The sequence below is a fragment of the Carassius gibelio genome, chromosome B11 (assembly GCF_023724105.1).
Source record: "Carassius gibelio isolate Cgi1373 ecotype wild population from Czech Republic chromosome B11, carGib1.2-hapl.c, whole genome shotgun sequence".
Classification (NCBI taxonomy): Eukaryota; Metazoa; Chordata; class Actinopteri; order Cypriniformes; family Cyprinidae; genus Carassius; species Carassius gibelio.
Window position 1 is genome coordinate 5731829 of NC_068406.1, and position 13964 is coordinate 5745792.

Here is a 13964-nt window from a genome sequence, read left to right on the forward strand (position 1 = left end):
ACGTCTGTGTGAAGCTAATCTATTTTCAAGAATCCCCCGCAAAGTCCCTCTGTTAAAAAAAAGGCATGTGCAGAAGAGGTTACAATTTGCCAAAGAACACATCAACTGGCCTAAAGAGAAATGGAGGAACATTTTGTGGACTGATGAGAGTAAAATTGTTCTTTTTGGGTCCAAGGGCCACAGGCAGTTTGTGAGACGACCCCCAAACTCTGAATTCAAGCCACAGTACACAGTGAAGACAGTGAAGCATGGAGGTGCAAGCATCATGATATGGGCATGTTTCTCCTACTATGGTGTTGGGCCTATTTATCGCATACCAGGGATCATGGATCAGTTTGCATATGTTAAAATACTTGAAGAGGTCATGTTGCCCGATGCTGAAGAGGACATGCCCTTGAAATGGTTGTTTCAACAAGACAATGACCCAAAACACACTAGTAAACGGGCAAAGTCTTGGTTCCAAACCAACAAAATTAATGTTATGGAGTGGCCAGCCCAATCTCCAGACCTTAATCCAATTGAGAACTTGTGGGGTGATATCAAAAATGCTGTTTCTGAAGCAAAACCAAGAAATGTGAATGAATTGTGGAATGTTGTTAAAGAATCATGGAGTGGAATAACAGCTGAGAGGTGCCACAAGTTGGTTGACTCCATGCCACACAGATGTCAAGCAGTTTTAAAAAACTGTGGTCATACAACTAAATATTAGTTTAGTGATTCACAGGATTGCTAAATCCTAGAAAAAAAAAAATGTTTGTACAAAATAGTTTTGAGTTTGTACAGTCAAAGGTAGACACTGCTATTTTTTTGAACACACCCCTTTCAACTAATTGCCCAATTGCACAGCCTTAAGAGCGTGCATATCATGAATGCTGGGTCTTGTTTGTTTTCTGACAATCTACTGAACCTACTGGTAACTTGTTTGCCACGTAGCAATAAAAAATATACTAAAAACATTGATTATTCTGGTTAGTCACATTGTACTGCTATTATTTTGAACAATACTGTATGTGAGGGGGGTGTGGCCCGATGAGGTTCGCTCGTCGGGGAAGCCCACACAGTAACCCTCAGGATCACCCTGGCCACCAGCCGAAGTAGCCCTCTTACGGAAGAAGAGCTAGAATGGGGTGTGGCAGAGGGGACTCTATACCTTTTAAAGTAATTGAGTCTCGATCTCAACGCCGAGATGGTCATGTCCCAGCAATGAGAACATGAGCCATCCAAGAACGCAGTCTCAGCGTGCTGGAAGCCCAGACACGTGACACAGCGATCGTGACCGTCACGAGGAGCGATGTATCGACCACACCCAGAAACACATGGGCGAAATGACATCTTTAAAAAGACGCAAATCGACCCGTATCTCTTTTGTGAAAGAAATTTGCACTTTCAGAGGTGTTGAAGCGCTCAGGGGAACGTGGGAGCTGTCGCAGGAAACCCAGACACACCAACACCAGCTCTTGCTTGTAACAATGTGCTCGGCTCCGAAGCGAAAGCTTGAATGCGAGTTGCTCGCGTTGCTCCTTATATACCCGCTCTGCGGGGCGGAGCTCACGATGCAAATCCCGCAGACCAAGGTACTTTGTGTACCATTGGCTCGTTTTGTAACACTCGAAGGTGATTGGGCTCTCGGGCGAGATCCCCATTCGTAACGTCGAACGTGACCGACTGAAAGGGAACCTAATTTTCACTGACTGAATAATTTTATGTTGGTTCATGCATATATTGTTGCTTGATCGCATCTGAAAATAAAATAGCACCTACACTTGACCCGTCTGATAATGTTAACAAAAGCAAATGTGGCGTAAAAACTCATTTGCTGAAGCAACCCTCATACGTCTTGCTTCTACGACTTTTGAGCTCTTACCGTTACTCGTGTTTCGCAGGACTTCTGCATGAGCGCTTCACATCACAACTGCACCGGGTGTGCTATCCAGCAAATTTACCATATCAGAAAAGCTGATTATGTGATGCAAATGAAGCAGTGTATTAGTTTACAAATCATAGACCTCAATAAAACGTGTTTTGAGCTTATAAAATATGACTGTCTAAGGATCCACATGAAATAAAAAATCTTTATAAATCTAAAATATGTCCCTGAAATCATGATTTGTGTGAAAAGGCACAAAAATCTTTTGAGTTTTTCTGCTTCTAGGGTTACTTTCAGTCAGAAACTGCGGTGAATTTGTGTATAGCTACGGTTTTGGATGGAGATAGAGTAGGTTTTCCAAATGCACCTGTGTTGCAAACACACCTGCACAAATGATTTATTGGGTGTGATATTACATTTCTGCATTGATGCGTTTTCTCAGAAATGTTACACAAGACTGTGTTTTGCCTGTGGGCGAGATTCTTGATGAGAACCACACAGAGACGTTTGAGTCGTCTCAAAGCAGAGATCCACGAGGAGCTGCTGTGTGTCTGTGTGAAGTCTATTATCTGAGGGTCTTACTCTTCACCTCAGCGCTCTCTTTATCTCTCACTGGTTTTCTGTTTTGACTTGGCGCAGGCTTCAAAGTGAAAAGGCCGCTGAAGTTGTTTTTGTTCAGCTTTTATTAGCATGTCAATGACACAGAGGTTTTGACAGCCAGGTGTGCCACAGAAGAAAGAGACTCCATCCGCCTCCGTCATCCAAACTCACACACACACACACACACACACACTCGCGTCTGGCCTCTTTGTCTTCAAAGGACATTGATCTTCAGTCTCAGAGTTTAGTCTTCAAACATGCATGTTGTGTGCAGGATTAGTGCTTGAAAAGAGTTTTGCATGTTGAGATGATAATGCTGCACACCTGTAGACTGCTGCACAGTTTTTTTACACTTATTTGAACAGCTTTCTGATCTCCTGTCCTTCTGTCCTGCAGATCTGGGACATGAGCGATGATAAAGCATCTGAAGAAACCGCTGCAGACAGAAGCAGCTCACGTCTGTGCTCTTATAATGGTTTCTCACGGCACAGTGACCCTTCAGCATGTACCTGTTGAAATATTGGTTTTAACTATTCACATGAAATCACATTAGAGCTGTCAGAGCTTGTCTGTGTCGGTCTGGATACACACCAGAGATAATAAACTGATGCTGTGATCTGCTCTGCTCCAGACATCGAGTCCAGCGCTGATTGGTCTTTAAAAATTGACATTTACACAACCTCATATTTTTTACAAAAACAAAGACTTGGTTCATCTTCAAAACAGTAGATAGTTTATGGCAGGAGTCAGTATTGTATGCCTGAGTGAATTTCCTCATCTCTAACTCTCAAGGTACGTGGCATACTGAAACTTGCCAGTTGTGCTCATAATAAACATGAATTATTCACATAATGCATTCTGCCATGCCCTGTCGTTTGGTCAGTCAGGTCCTGAGGTTATAAGTGCAGGTCTCTGTGATGCTCATAATGAGGAGATGTAATCAGATGTTTTCACAAAGGACGACTCAGAAGTCACGGCTGTGGTTTAAGAGCACTTTATTGATCATTGAGGCTACTTAAAAGTACAAAACAATGGCCTGCCAAAAGTTTGTTTAATTCCAAGGAGAAACAAGGCCAAGAAAGGAGGGTATAATACAGATGTACAGATCATGAAGTGTTTGAAAGTGTTGGTTTGTGTGGTGGTTCTCCTGGAAGCGCACATCACATATAAAGAGTGTCTGCTGGACTCGAGCGATGGATCTGGAGTCCGTTTGATCAGTCGTCTCAGTTCAGACTCAGTAGCCTTCAGAAATAATACACAAGTGGCTGTTACACTAACGCAGTGTTTTCATACAATAACTGTGTTCCTGCACTTTAACCTTTAACAGACAAACCTACAAACAAAAAAGATCAACTTTTTCTCAAAAAGAAAAAAAAAAGCATGATTACAATAAGGGAAATATTAAATAGCTACATATCATTAACAAATTAATTGTTCCTCAAAAAATACCTACGATTTTTTTCTCTGTACATTCGTTACGCACAGCGTAATGATGGTCTTATAGTTTCCTATATAAAAACTTTTTTTTGTTTTAAGTGATTTACCTACAGCGTGTAACACACAACCAGAAATTGAGCGTGTCCTACCCAGTAAAGCGGTAGTGAAGTGTGTGTGTGTGTGTGTGTGAGAAACACACGCAGAAGAGCAGTCGCGAGTGTTTGAATCCAGGGCCGAAGGAATGTTAGGACGAGCGTCTCTAGCGAGTAGCTACACTGAACACAAGACCTGCACGCCGTTCCTATCGGAGGAATGTTTGTGATTCGGGACAGGCGGACCGTTTCCACAGCTGAACGCAGAATTAAGAAGAAGCGCACACGAATCTAGCTCGTGGTTTCCAGCAGATGGTCTGTCCATAGCTGCGAACGCTCTTGTTTCAGTCATGCAGCACGTGTGGATTAATAACAAGCTAAACCAACCGTTAATATACAGATGGCCTGTCCGGAGGCGGATTGCTCCTCTGTATCTGGCAGCTACCACAATGAAGAGTGAACAGAATATAATAATATGGAGTACAACTGTACCAGCAGTAAGTTTATCTAGGACTGTTACTGACAAAAATAAAATCAAATCTGAAGAAAAGGCTAAAAGTATTACGACTGAAATGTCTACATAATAATAGATACCAGCTATTTTAAAAACATGCACTTATAAGCACTAGTTTACCCTTAAACCTTTAGTCTACTCTACTGAAACCACAGTGCCATCCGAAACGAGAAGAATGCCCACATCTGTCAGCGCCGTCGAGAAGCCAGAGCCCAAGACACAGAGACAGGTTCTCTCTCCTGACCAGGTGTCCTGCCAAACATCTTCTGAACATCCCATCAACACTACACTCACACCGTCCATCCAGAGTGCACAGTCAGTCCAGGCCTTCCCTTACTAGTGGACACGACCGAGTGCGACGGGAGAAGGGCTTCTGGGTCAAAGGTTTGCATCAGCGGTTTCTTTGGTATCTGAGGCAAATGGTTCGATTATCTCAACAAAAAAAAAAAAAAAATTGTATGGGCATCCCATAATGCAACAGCCAAGCTAAAAGTATACTAGCATACTTACAAACAAAAGAAAGAGAATCAAAAGCACAACAGAGTTAAAGGAGCACCTCCTGGTCTTGCGTTCTTATGTACATAGCTATACGTCATGCATGTTTGAGCGTGAAGCGGGATGGGGGTCGCTGGTCCTCTTCTCAAGACACGAGGGACGGGGAGTGATTGTGATTGACCATGTGGCCGTTGGTGGAGGAGTCTGGGCTCTTGGCCTTGATCTGCAGCCACTTCTCACCCAGAGCCTTGGCGAAGTGGTCATCCACCGAGCCAGTGATGGACACAGAGTTTGTGACCGGCTCGGGCTCCTTGTAGTTCTTGCCCAGACTGCGGCGGAAATGCTCCTCGATGACGGGGTCGCAGGCCGTGTTCGCTGAGGGACACAGAAACACTGATCAGTACAGAAGAGACCTCCTACAGACAGCACTGTCCACAGTTAGGACACAAGACTAGAACCAGCACTGCATGCTTTAACATCTGAAATCTAACAACTTGTCAGAAAACTGAACTGATTCAACAAGGGAGAACATTTTTGTTAAGCTTTCTATATGTTGGCTCTATAAAAAAAGTCAACCTACAGAACTGGAAAACATCAAAGAATCCTTTCATTATAAATCTGACATCTTGTCTCTAAGTATATTTTCTACGTTGAAACCATTAACATTTGCCTAGCAGAAAATCTTATACTGATGCACATATAGCAGATGGATAATGCAACTTTCTAAAAATTAACAAAATGTAAATGTTTCATAGTTTGACATTTGTTTGTGTTTTTTGGTTATATTTGAGAATAAAGACCTAAGTGAAAAAAAAAATCTAAATAAATAAAAAAATTATACAGGTCAACCGATATTGGATTTTGCCGATACCGATAGTTGGCTCACACTGGCCGATACCGATTAATTAACCGATAGTTTTTAAAATGGATACTGAACAAAAACTAAAATAGTGCTTTTTTTTTTTGGCATACAAATGGGATTTTTTTTTTTTTAATTAATTCCTTAAAAAAATAATGTTTGTTTCATTTTAGTAGTAGGCTATGTACATGCTACGGAACGATAGACTTCAAAACCAGACTTTTATTTTGGCGGTGTTCTGTGCATGTGATATGATGCTTCTGCTCAAATCAAACGGTCAGATGCTCACGAAGTGACTCTCAGAGCAGTTCTGGAGATGTTCTTCATGTTTTTTTGTCCTCATTTAGCGAGACAGCAGAAGCTGAAATCACCGCAAGCGTCACGCGCTAAACTGTGAATTCTGTTTTTATGAATGGATTCTGAGATTCTGTCCGTGTGATCTGCATCGCGGGAAAACATAGGTCCCTACAATTATACCAGCACAATGTATGCTCTCAAGCTTTAACTGCTTCTGTTATTGAGCACAAAAGTGATTATCTAATCAGAATAAACGAGCAGCGCTGAGTCTAGGAGAACTCACCGGTGTCACACACACTCCAGACGCATCTCGTTCAACTAGAGCAGCTCTAAAACGGTTTATTCATTCACCAAACAGACAAAAGTTTACTGCAAGAATGAATAATGAGGCAAAGATGAGTTTGAAGTTCAGTCTTTACAAAATGGAGCAAACGGAAAGAGTGATCTATATTATAGCTCTATAAATGAAGTATACAGACTTTATAAGAGCCACAGAAAGACTAACGTTTCGATGAAATATAATTGTCTCTGATATAATGTAATTCAATGTTAAACTATGTGAATGGCGCAGCAATATTTTCTGTCTAAAGATCGCTCTGTTCAGTACAGCGTCACGTGTCTAAACAAGCAGCACGTGCTGTCAGTGATTCAGCCACTAGAGGCCGCTCTTGCACTGCATGATGAAAACAGATCCTTTTCAGCCGCTCCAAAACAGACGGAACGCAGAAAACTATCGGCATGGATTTTGCAGAAAAACGATTGTTCCAGCAATCAACTATCGGTGCCGATTAATCGGCAGAACCGATACATTGGTCGACCTCTAATATATATAGGGCTGCACGATATTGGGAAAAAATGACATTGCAATATTTTATTTTTCTGCGATATATATTGCGATATGAAATCTAATAAAAAAATTTCTTACAAACAAAAATGGAGTGAGCACACTTACGTTCTCATTTTAAATGATTTAAACATCAGAGTATTATTTAAATTAGAGTAAATTATTTGTTTGTAACTTTAGGATATGGTTTGAATTGTTAACATTAACTAACATGAACTATATTTATCAATCTTTGTTTATCTTAGTTTATAAAAACACAGCTGTTCATTGTTTGGTAATGTTACTTCACAGTGCATTAACTATGTTAACAAATACTGTACAACTTTCGATTTCAACAATAAAGGCTACAGCCTAAATGTTGAAATTATCAATGTTGTAGAAGTGCAGTTTAATAAAAGTAAATCTTAAAAAATGTAGTTAAATAGTTTAATAAATAGAACATTATTGTAAAGTGTAAGTTTTTTTATACACCAATTCAGACATCTCGTGAGTTCAGTGTTGGACAGGTCAGCTGTTTAAACCATTCATTAAATTCAATCGGTTCAAAGATATCATTAGCTCGCGAATCAGATGTGTACGGCACGCGTTGTGTGATTATCTCTGCAGTTTAGGATATCGCAAAAGATTTGACAACACAGAAAACATATCATCACTGGATAGTTTATTTATTTTTATTTTTTTTGTTCGACAACATGTCAATTGATTTTGATTAATATGCGCGGGGGAGAAAGAGCAAGACAGCGCTCGTGTTGTTTGAAGATGATGAACGTGAGCGTGCGGCCGGGGCTCTCACACTCTCTCTCTCTCCGCTCATTCTTATATGCGCCCTGTTAAACTGACAGGACTTAAAAACACATGCAAATGATAAACTTTCACTCTATGATGGTTAAGCTGTGCAATTAATCCGCGAATCACATTCGTCAAGGGCCGGGGAGCAGCTGCCCGTACAGTTAATGAATAACGGATCAACTACGACAGCCTACATCGCACATCCTGCAATGTGACTATCATGATTCGTACATCAAGATATCGATGCTTAAACGACACATCGTGCAGCCCTAATATATATATATATATATATATATATATATATATATATATATATATAAAATAGTGTGGACATGTTTATTTAGTACAAATGAAAAGTATAGATGTAGAAATGCAGCTTAAGCCGGTAGAAAATCAATCTAAATATGCGATGATTCAAATCAATTGAGATTTAAATGAATCGTGATAAAAGATATTGTGAAATAAGCATTGTGATCTGTTAGATCCCTACTAAAAAGATCTTATGGTCCATAAATCAAGTTACGAAATGATTTAAAACCTTGATATTGAGGTGTTTAATCTCGACTAATGCTGACAACATTACAGTTTAATTGTAAAACCTAACAAATTTGACTGTACTCTGGAAATGGTCTGAACAATGTCACAATTGCTCCATTTCTTCTTCTGGTTATATGCTCACACACTAAATGTGCAACAACTGAACATGTAATCGCTCCCTCCGCAGAGAACATGGCATCTTTATTAAGTGAATTCATTAGGGAAAGAGTAATTTGAGGAGTACTCACAGTTGGAGGCTCTGCGGTAGCTTGGAGTCAGGCCGGGTGAGCAGCCGTTGTGAGACACGGTGCAGTGTGTGAGGTTACAGTTACGGTTGTTCGCTGGGGCACACGTGATCACCGAGGGGCGATTCTGCACACACACACACACACACACACACACACGTACAGGAGATGAGTGTCCAAAGAAACAAGAACAACTACTAACGAACAGGGCTTTGAGATGTCCCTACAATGTAGAGAGCTGCATTAATAAAGTCTCTGTTCTCGTCAGTGGACAGCTGAAATGAAACTGAAATGTAGCTCAATATGGTTTCAGGGCAGTTTTCGCATAGAGAAGAGTTCAGATTCAAACAAAACTCTTGTTTAGATGAGTAACAAAGATTCTAAACATAAACACCAAGAAAAGGCCAAATGTACTTTAGCATATATTTAAATAAAACAAAGGTACAAAGCTTTCTGCTTCTTTAAAAGGGAGAGTTTACCTAAAATGTAAAATTATTTACTCAGCCTCATGTTTGTTGACTCATGCTGACATTTTTTCTGTGGAGCATAAAAATTGTGTTTTGAAGAACGCTGGTGACCAAACCGCTCTTACTGACTTCCATTACATGGACAACAACCACGAGAGGACAGAACAGAAAAAAACAGCAATATTCAAAGAAATAACATTGTGTTGTGCAGAAGAAAGAGTCAGAAGTTTAAGAGCGTGTGAAGGCAGTGCTGGGGTTACCTGCTGGCGCTCGACGGGGCTCACAGTGGGCGAGATGCTGAGCGAGCGGCTGGTGTCCATGTGTTTGGTCAGTGCGAGGGGCTGGTCCATGGCCAGGCTGGGCATGTGGGTGTACAGGTGACCCCCGACCAGACTCATGCGCTCGATGGGGCTGCGGCTGCGATCCCGGGGGTCCTTGCGGTAGTCCCCATTGGCAGGCTTGCCTCTGCAACACAAACAAAGAAGGGATTGTCCTGAGGCCGTCCAGCAGCACAAACAACAGAGCTATGAAACAGCATTCAGCGTCCTGTCAGGAGCACACACCCCCCGCGAGCAGACAATGACTCCATAAGAGACGACAGAGTCTTACATTACACTTACATTCACAGTGCGGCTCAGCGAGAGGGAAAAATATAAAACATCTTTATTTCACAACTCACAAAAGTGTATTTTTTACAAAAAGCACCTAATGATTTATTTATGGTCCTCCACACGAGCGTGTGACATGCAGCTGGATCATTTTTTTCTCTTTACTATTATCTCTGGCATATTTTTAAAGACGTAATGGTAATATTTCTATTCCAAATCAAGATTCCTTGATTTATAAAAAAGTAGATGGTGGCAAAACATTAAATTGGATTTAACTGATCAAATCTGCTGCATACTCTCGCTGTTTTAAAGCAAGTTTTGTTCTATGTCTCCAGCTCTGCATTAGCTCAAATGGCTCACTACAAAAAGCCCTTTCCCACAACTGACCTCCTTTCCTGTTTTTCTTTTCCCCTTAGAAGAATAGACACATGCAGCACTACTCCACCCTTCCGGAGCGATCGGCTCCTGTTTCCAGCGAGGGCAAGAGCACTATTCACAAGACTTCATCTGTGCTCCACAGGAAGAGAACTCAATCCCCTTCACCGGGAACACAACAGAGCTCCGAGCAGGTATCTGAAGGAAATGCTTTCAGGGCAGAAGTCGTGAGCTCAGTCTGGTGAGCGAGTGCTGGAGATGTCCGGATTGAAATCAGCAGTTACTTGGCAAAGTGAAGCACCTGCAGGTGAACGGTTACGTCTACCGGAAATGACTGTCCTCACAATAACTGATGGAGATCTGTCTCTGTCAGGAGCTGCTCTCACCGTGTACACAGCATCTACTGTCCTGAAGCTGAGATCTGATGCTGACCGCAGCACTGGAGGACTGAGAGGTTACACCATGTGACATTAGGAACGTGTCAAACGATGGAGATGCTGCTGAAGATGTGACCGCTTTACATTACAAGAGAGAACAGAAACGCTGAGCTACTCAATAAAAACACTCACTTCCAAGTCTGACTCGTCTTGGAAATATCTTCATGCTTCTCAAGGTTAGCATTTAACAAATTTTCTCAAGAAAACCCAGTCATTTGAATAGGAATCCATGTCACATCACTGCAGACCAAAAGAAATAAATCTGCTGTTACATCATACACTGACACACATCTACACCATAATACAAGGACACACAGTTGTGTGTAGTTAGGCATCATATTAATAGCAGCAAGGTCATATCTAGGTGGAGCAAGACCTGCTGAAAGCCTCTTCACACTAGATCCTTTGAAGAGATGTGTCAGCTCCTGCTCCTCTCTGATGGATCTCAACACTCCTGCTCCGAGAACAGTGCAGTTCAGCATCAGTGATCAAGACACGCATCACAGAACACATGTGCCATACAGGAACAAACCTATACAGAAGCAGACGCTTTATATGACCTTAGCATTTCCTCCTAAAAGCCAAAGGTCATCTTCAGAAAAGCCTGCTCCAATCTCCAGTGAAGGGATGTGAACTCTGCTAGACTCACTTCAGTCACAGATGAAAGCCAATAAAACCAGGGACGTTTTCTCATAATAGCGTTTCAGAGGCGTGCGGGAAAACCTCAGATCTTGGCAGGAAGATTTCTCTCTCATTTCTCCTTTAAGTCGCTGGAAGCTCGCCCACAGAGATACAGGAAACATCTGTGAGAGATCGGGGTGAGGAGGGCAGAAGCAGACCGTTCTCTGGAGATGTTCACTGCTCACTATCAGCCATATTTCTGACTGTCCTATTACAAATCAGCTCATTAATAGCACAATACTGTTTATCTACGGTCACATTTATATTTCTTAACCAATTCATTAACTTCCCATTTGTAAATATTAAACGTGGTAAATGAAGCAACTAGAACGCTTTGGCTCAGGTTTTAAAGCAGTTTGAGAGTTGGACCCATAAGAGCCTGGATAACTTCAGACTTCACTGCTTTGACAAATTATAAGCCAAACACCAATGAGCCAGTCGTGTGTGTTTATATAAAAGTTAGCAGAAAAACATTATTTTATAAAGCCTAACCACGCTGGCACAGCCTGAGCATGACTCTGTGTTTGGCTGATCACGGATGCATGAGAAGGTTCCCAGCAGGAACACAAGACTCCCAAAATCCACTTTCTACAGGAACACATCTACACAACCCCTCGATGTTGGGTGGAATCTAGGTGAACGCATGAATATACCCTGATCTACACAAAAGGGACTCTTATTTTGCCGAATCGGTCTCCGGTGGGACAGGACGGAGCAAGCTTCCAGAACACAGTGGGCTGACCGGATATAACAGACCCTTTGTGTTCAGCAGCAGTGACCCTGACGTCTCCCCGAGTCTCCAGCTGTACTAGCCTTAGGAGGATTGAATCACTGTCTGGTCTGGAGAAGACCAAGAGCTTAACATGTGGACAAACTCCTTCCAGATCAAAAACAAGCTTAGTGAGAATCATGAGTGCTCTTCTGACAGCACACAGACGACAGACCATGATAGTGAGGAGAGAGAGAGAGAGAGAGAGAGAGAGCGAGAGAGAGAGAGAGAGTTAGAGAGAGAGAGAGAGAGAGAGGGAGAGTTAGAGAGAGAGAGAGAGAGAGAGAGCGAGAGAGAGAGAGCGAGAGAGAGAGAGCGAGAGAGAGAGAGAGAGAGTTAGAGAGAGAGAGAGAGAGAGAGGGAGAGTTAGAGAGAGAGCGAGAGAGAGAGAGCGAGAGAGAGAGAGCGAGAGAGAGAGAGCGAGAGAGAGAGAGCGAGAGAGAGAGAGAGAGAGAGAGAGAGAGAGAGAGAGAGAGAGAGAGAGAGAGAGAGAGAGCCGCTTCATTCCTTCTACAGAGAAACACCCCGATGGAAACCTGAGCCGCAGTGTCCGGTGTCACAGAACAGTCCTGAGCGCCTCCTTCACCTCCACCCCATGAGAATCACAACACCTCGGCCTGTACACGTACTCCTGCTCTTCAGAAACAGGAAACATTGAGCAAAGACTATCCCAAAACTCCAGGCCTGTGTGTACGAAGAGTTTTAAAGGGAAAAAAGATAATCTGGTATAAAAACATCTACACAAACCAATGTCTTCTGTTTGACCTTCAGCTTTAACTCAATTTTTTGTTTTTTTGCTTTTAAATGCCAAAATGTAAAAGCTTTTATTTCTATTTAGACTAACTGTAAACAATTATATTTCACATGTTTGTTCCTGTTGAGGTTTACTAATGATTAAAAATAAAAAGTGTGTGAACTCAATGATACAAATGCTCATACAATCCAATCCAGTTGCACTAAACTAATTTTGAAATTGCATTAAAAAACCCTGAGCTAAAGCACAGTCTGAACGCTAACTAGTGAAATGGCAGATGAAGGGGATCTGGTGTAGAGGAGAGAAAGTGTTAATGTAGTGTTAGTTGTGAAAAGGGCACGAGCTGTTATGAAACTACAGTCTGCTGCAGAGCGGTTCAGATCCTGCTAGTGTTAAACCTTTCAACTGCAACGAGCTCTGATGAGGATCAAATAGTGTTTATGTGTCAGAGCGAGAGCATTGCAAAAGGAAATCTGTTCAAAGTTTAACAACAGCCGAACACAGATCAAATCCAGCTAGCTGTGCTGGTCCTACTCTACCCAACAGACCGCTCTGCTTGCACCGTGTGGCTGTTCCCCGCTGAAGAGCAGATCTGGTGTCCGAGCGCTGGAATGCTGGGAATGCTCTTCCACGAGGGCATGGCCAAACGGCCCATGTGCTCCGGCTCCCACTGCCAGAATCTCAGGAATTCCAGCCCTCGCTCTTCAGCACATTCCCAAGCATTCCCCACGTTCTCTCTGCAGGAACGCCGCCCGCTCGGCCCTAACTTCAGCAGAGTTCAAGGCTTTCTGAAAAGCACCTGCCTGCCACAGATTCGGTGGAGAGGACACAAGCTGCATCAGACACATGATGTTACTCAGATCCACTTACAACTGTGTGGCAAACAGCCGGCTCATCTTGGCCACATGCTCGTTGTTAGAGTCGATGTCGTCGTCTGCTTGGTCCCCGCTGTGCTTCCTCTTGCTGGGGCTGATGGGAGGAGGACCTGTCCTGTGATTGCTGACTGTAGAGGACAGAGACATGGCCGGCATTCTGGACTCTCCTCTGAGAGCAGCTTCACCTACAGCAAACACAAGAGAGAAGCATGAACACACACGACTTCTGCTTCTACAGGCTGTGTGAGACTTCATCTGATCTGCTGAACTGATGGCATAATGGACTGACAAACACACATCAAATACAAAGCTCAAAAGAATAGAACAGGAACAACTTGTCAACAACACTTGAGTTTAATAAAGTTAAAATCTGCTTCCCAACAGTTGGTCATTTAGCCAGGCTTCACTCATTTCCATCATCA

The 13964-nt window shown here is 42.4% G+C and overlaps 1 protein-coding gene across 4 annotated transcripts in view; it reads right to left on the minus strand.

Moving 5' to 3' along the window:
* Positions 1 to 3445: 3445 nt before the first annotated feature.
* LOC127968064 (transcription cofactor vestigial-like protein 4) overlaps positions 3446 to 13964 on the minus strand; it is a 32467-nt gene continuing 21948 nt past the window's right edge. For 2 of the 4 annotated variants that reach the window (XM_052568939.1, XM_052568941.1), the window contains 4 exons: positions 13538 to 13727; positions 9304 to 9508; positions 8580 to 8703; positions 3446 to 5380 (listed from right to left, as the gene is read on the minus strand). In XM_052568939.1, coding sequence (XP_052424899.1) covers positions 5151 to 5380; positions 8580 to 8703; positions 9304 to 9508; positions 13538 to 13727 — 749 coding nt within the window. In that variant the 3' untranslated portion in view covers positions 3446 to 5150. The remainder of the gene's footprint in view (positions 5381 to 8579; positions 8704 to 9303; positions 9509 to 13537; positions 13728 to 13964) is intronic. The other 2 variants (XR_008155884.1, XM_052568940.1) reach the window with 2 other exon arrangements.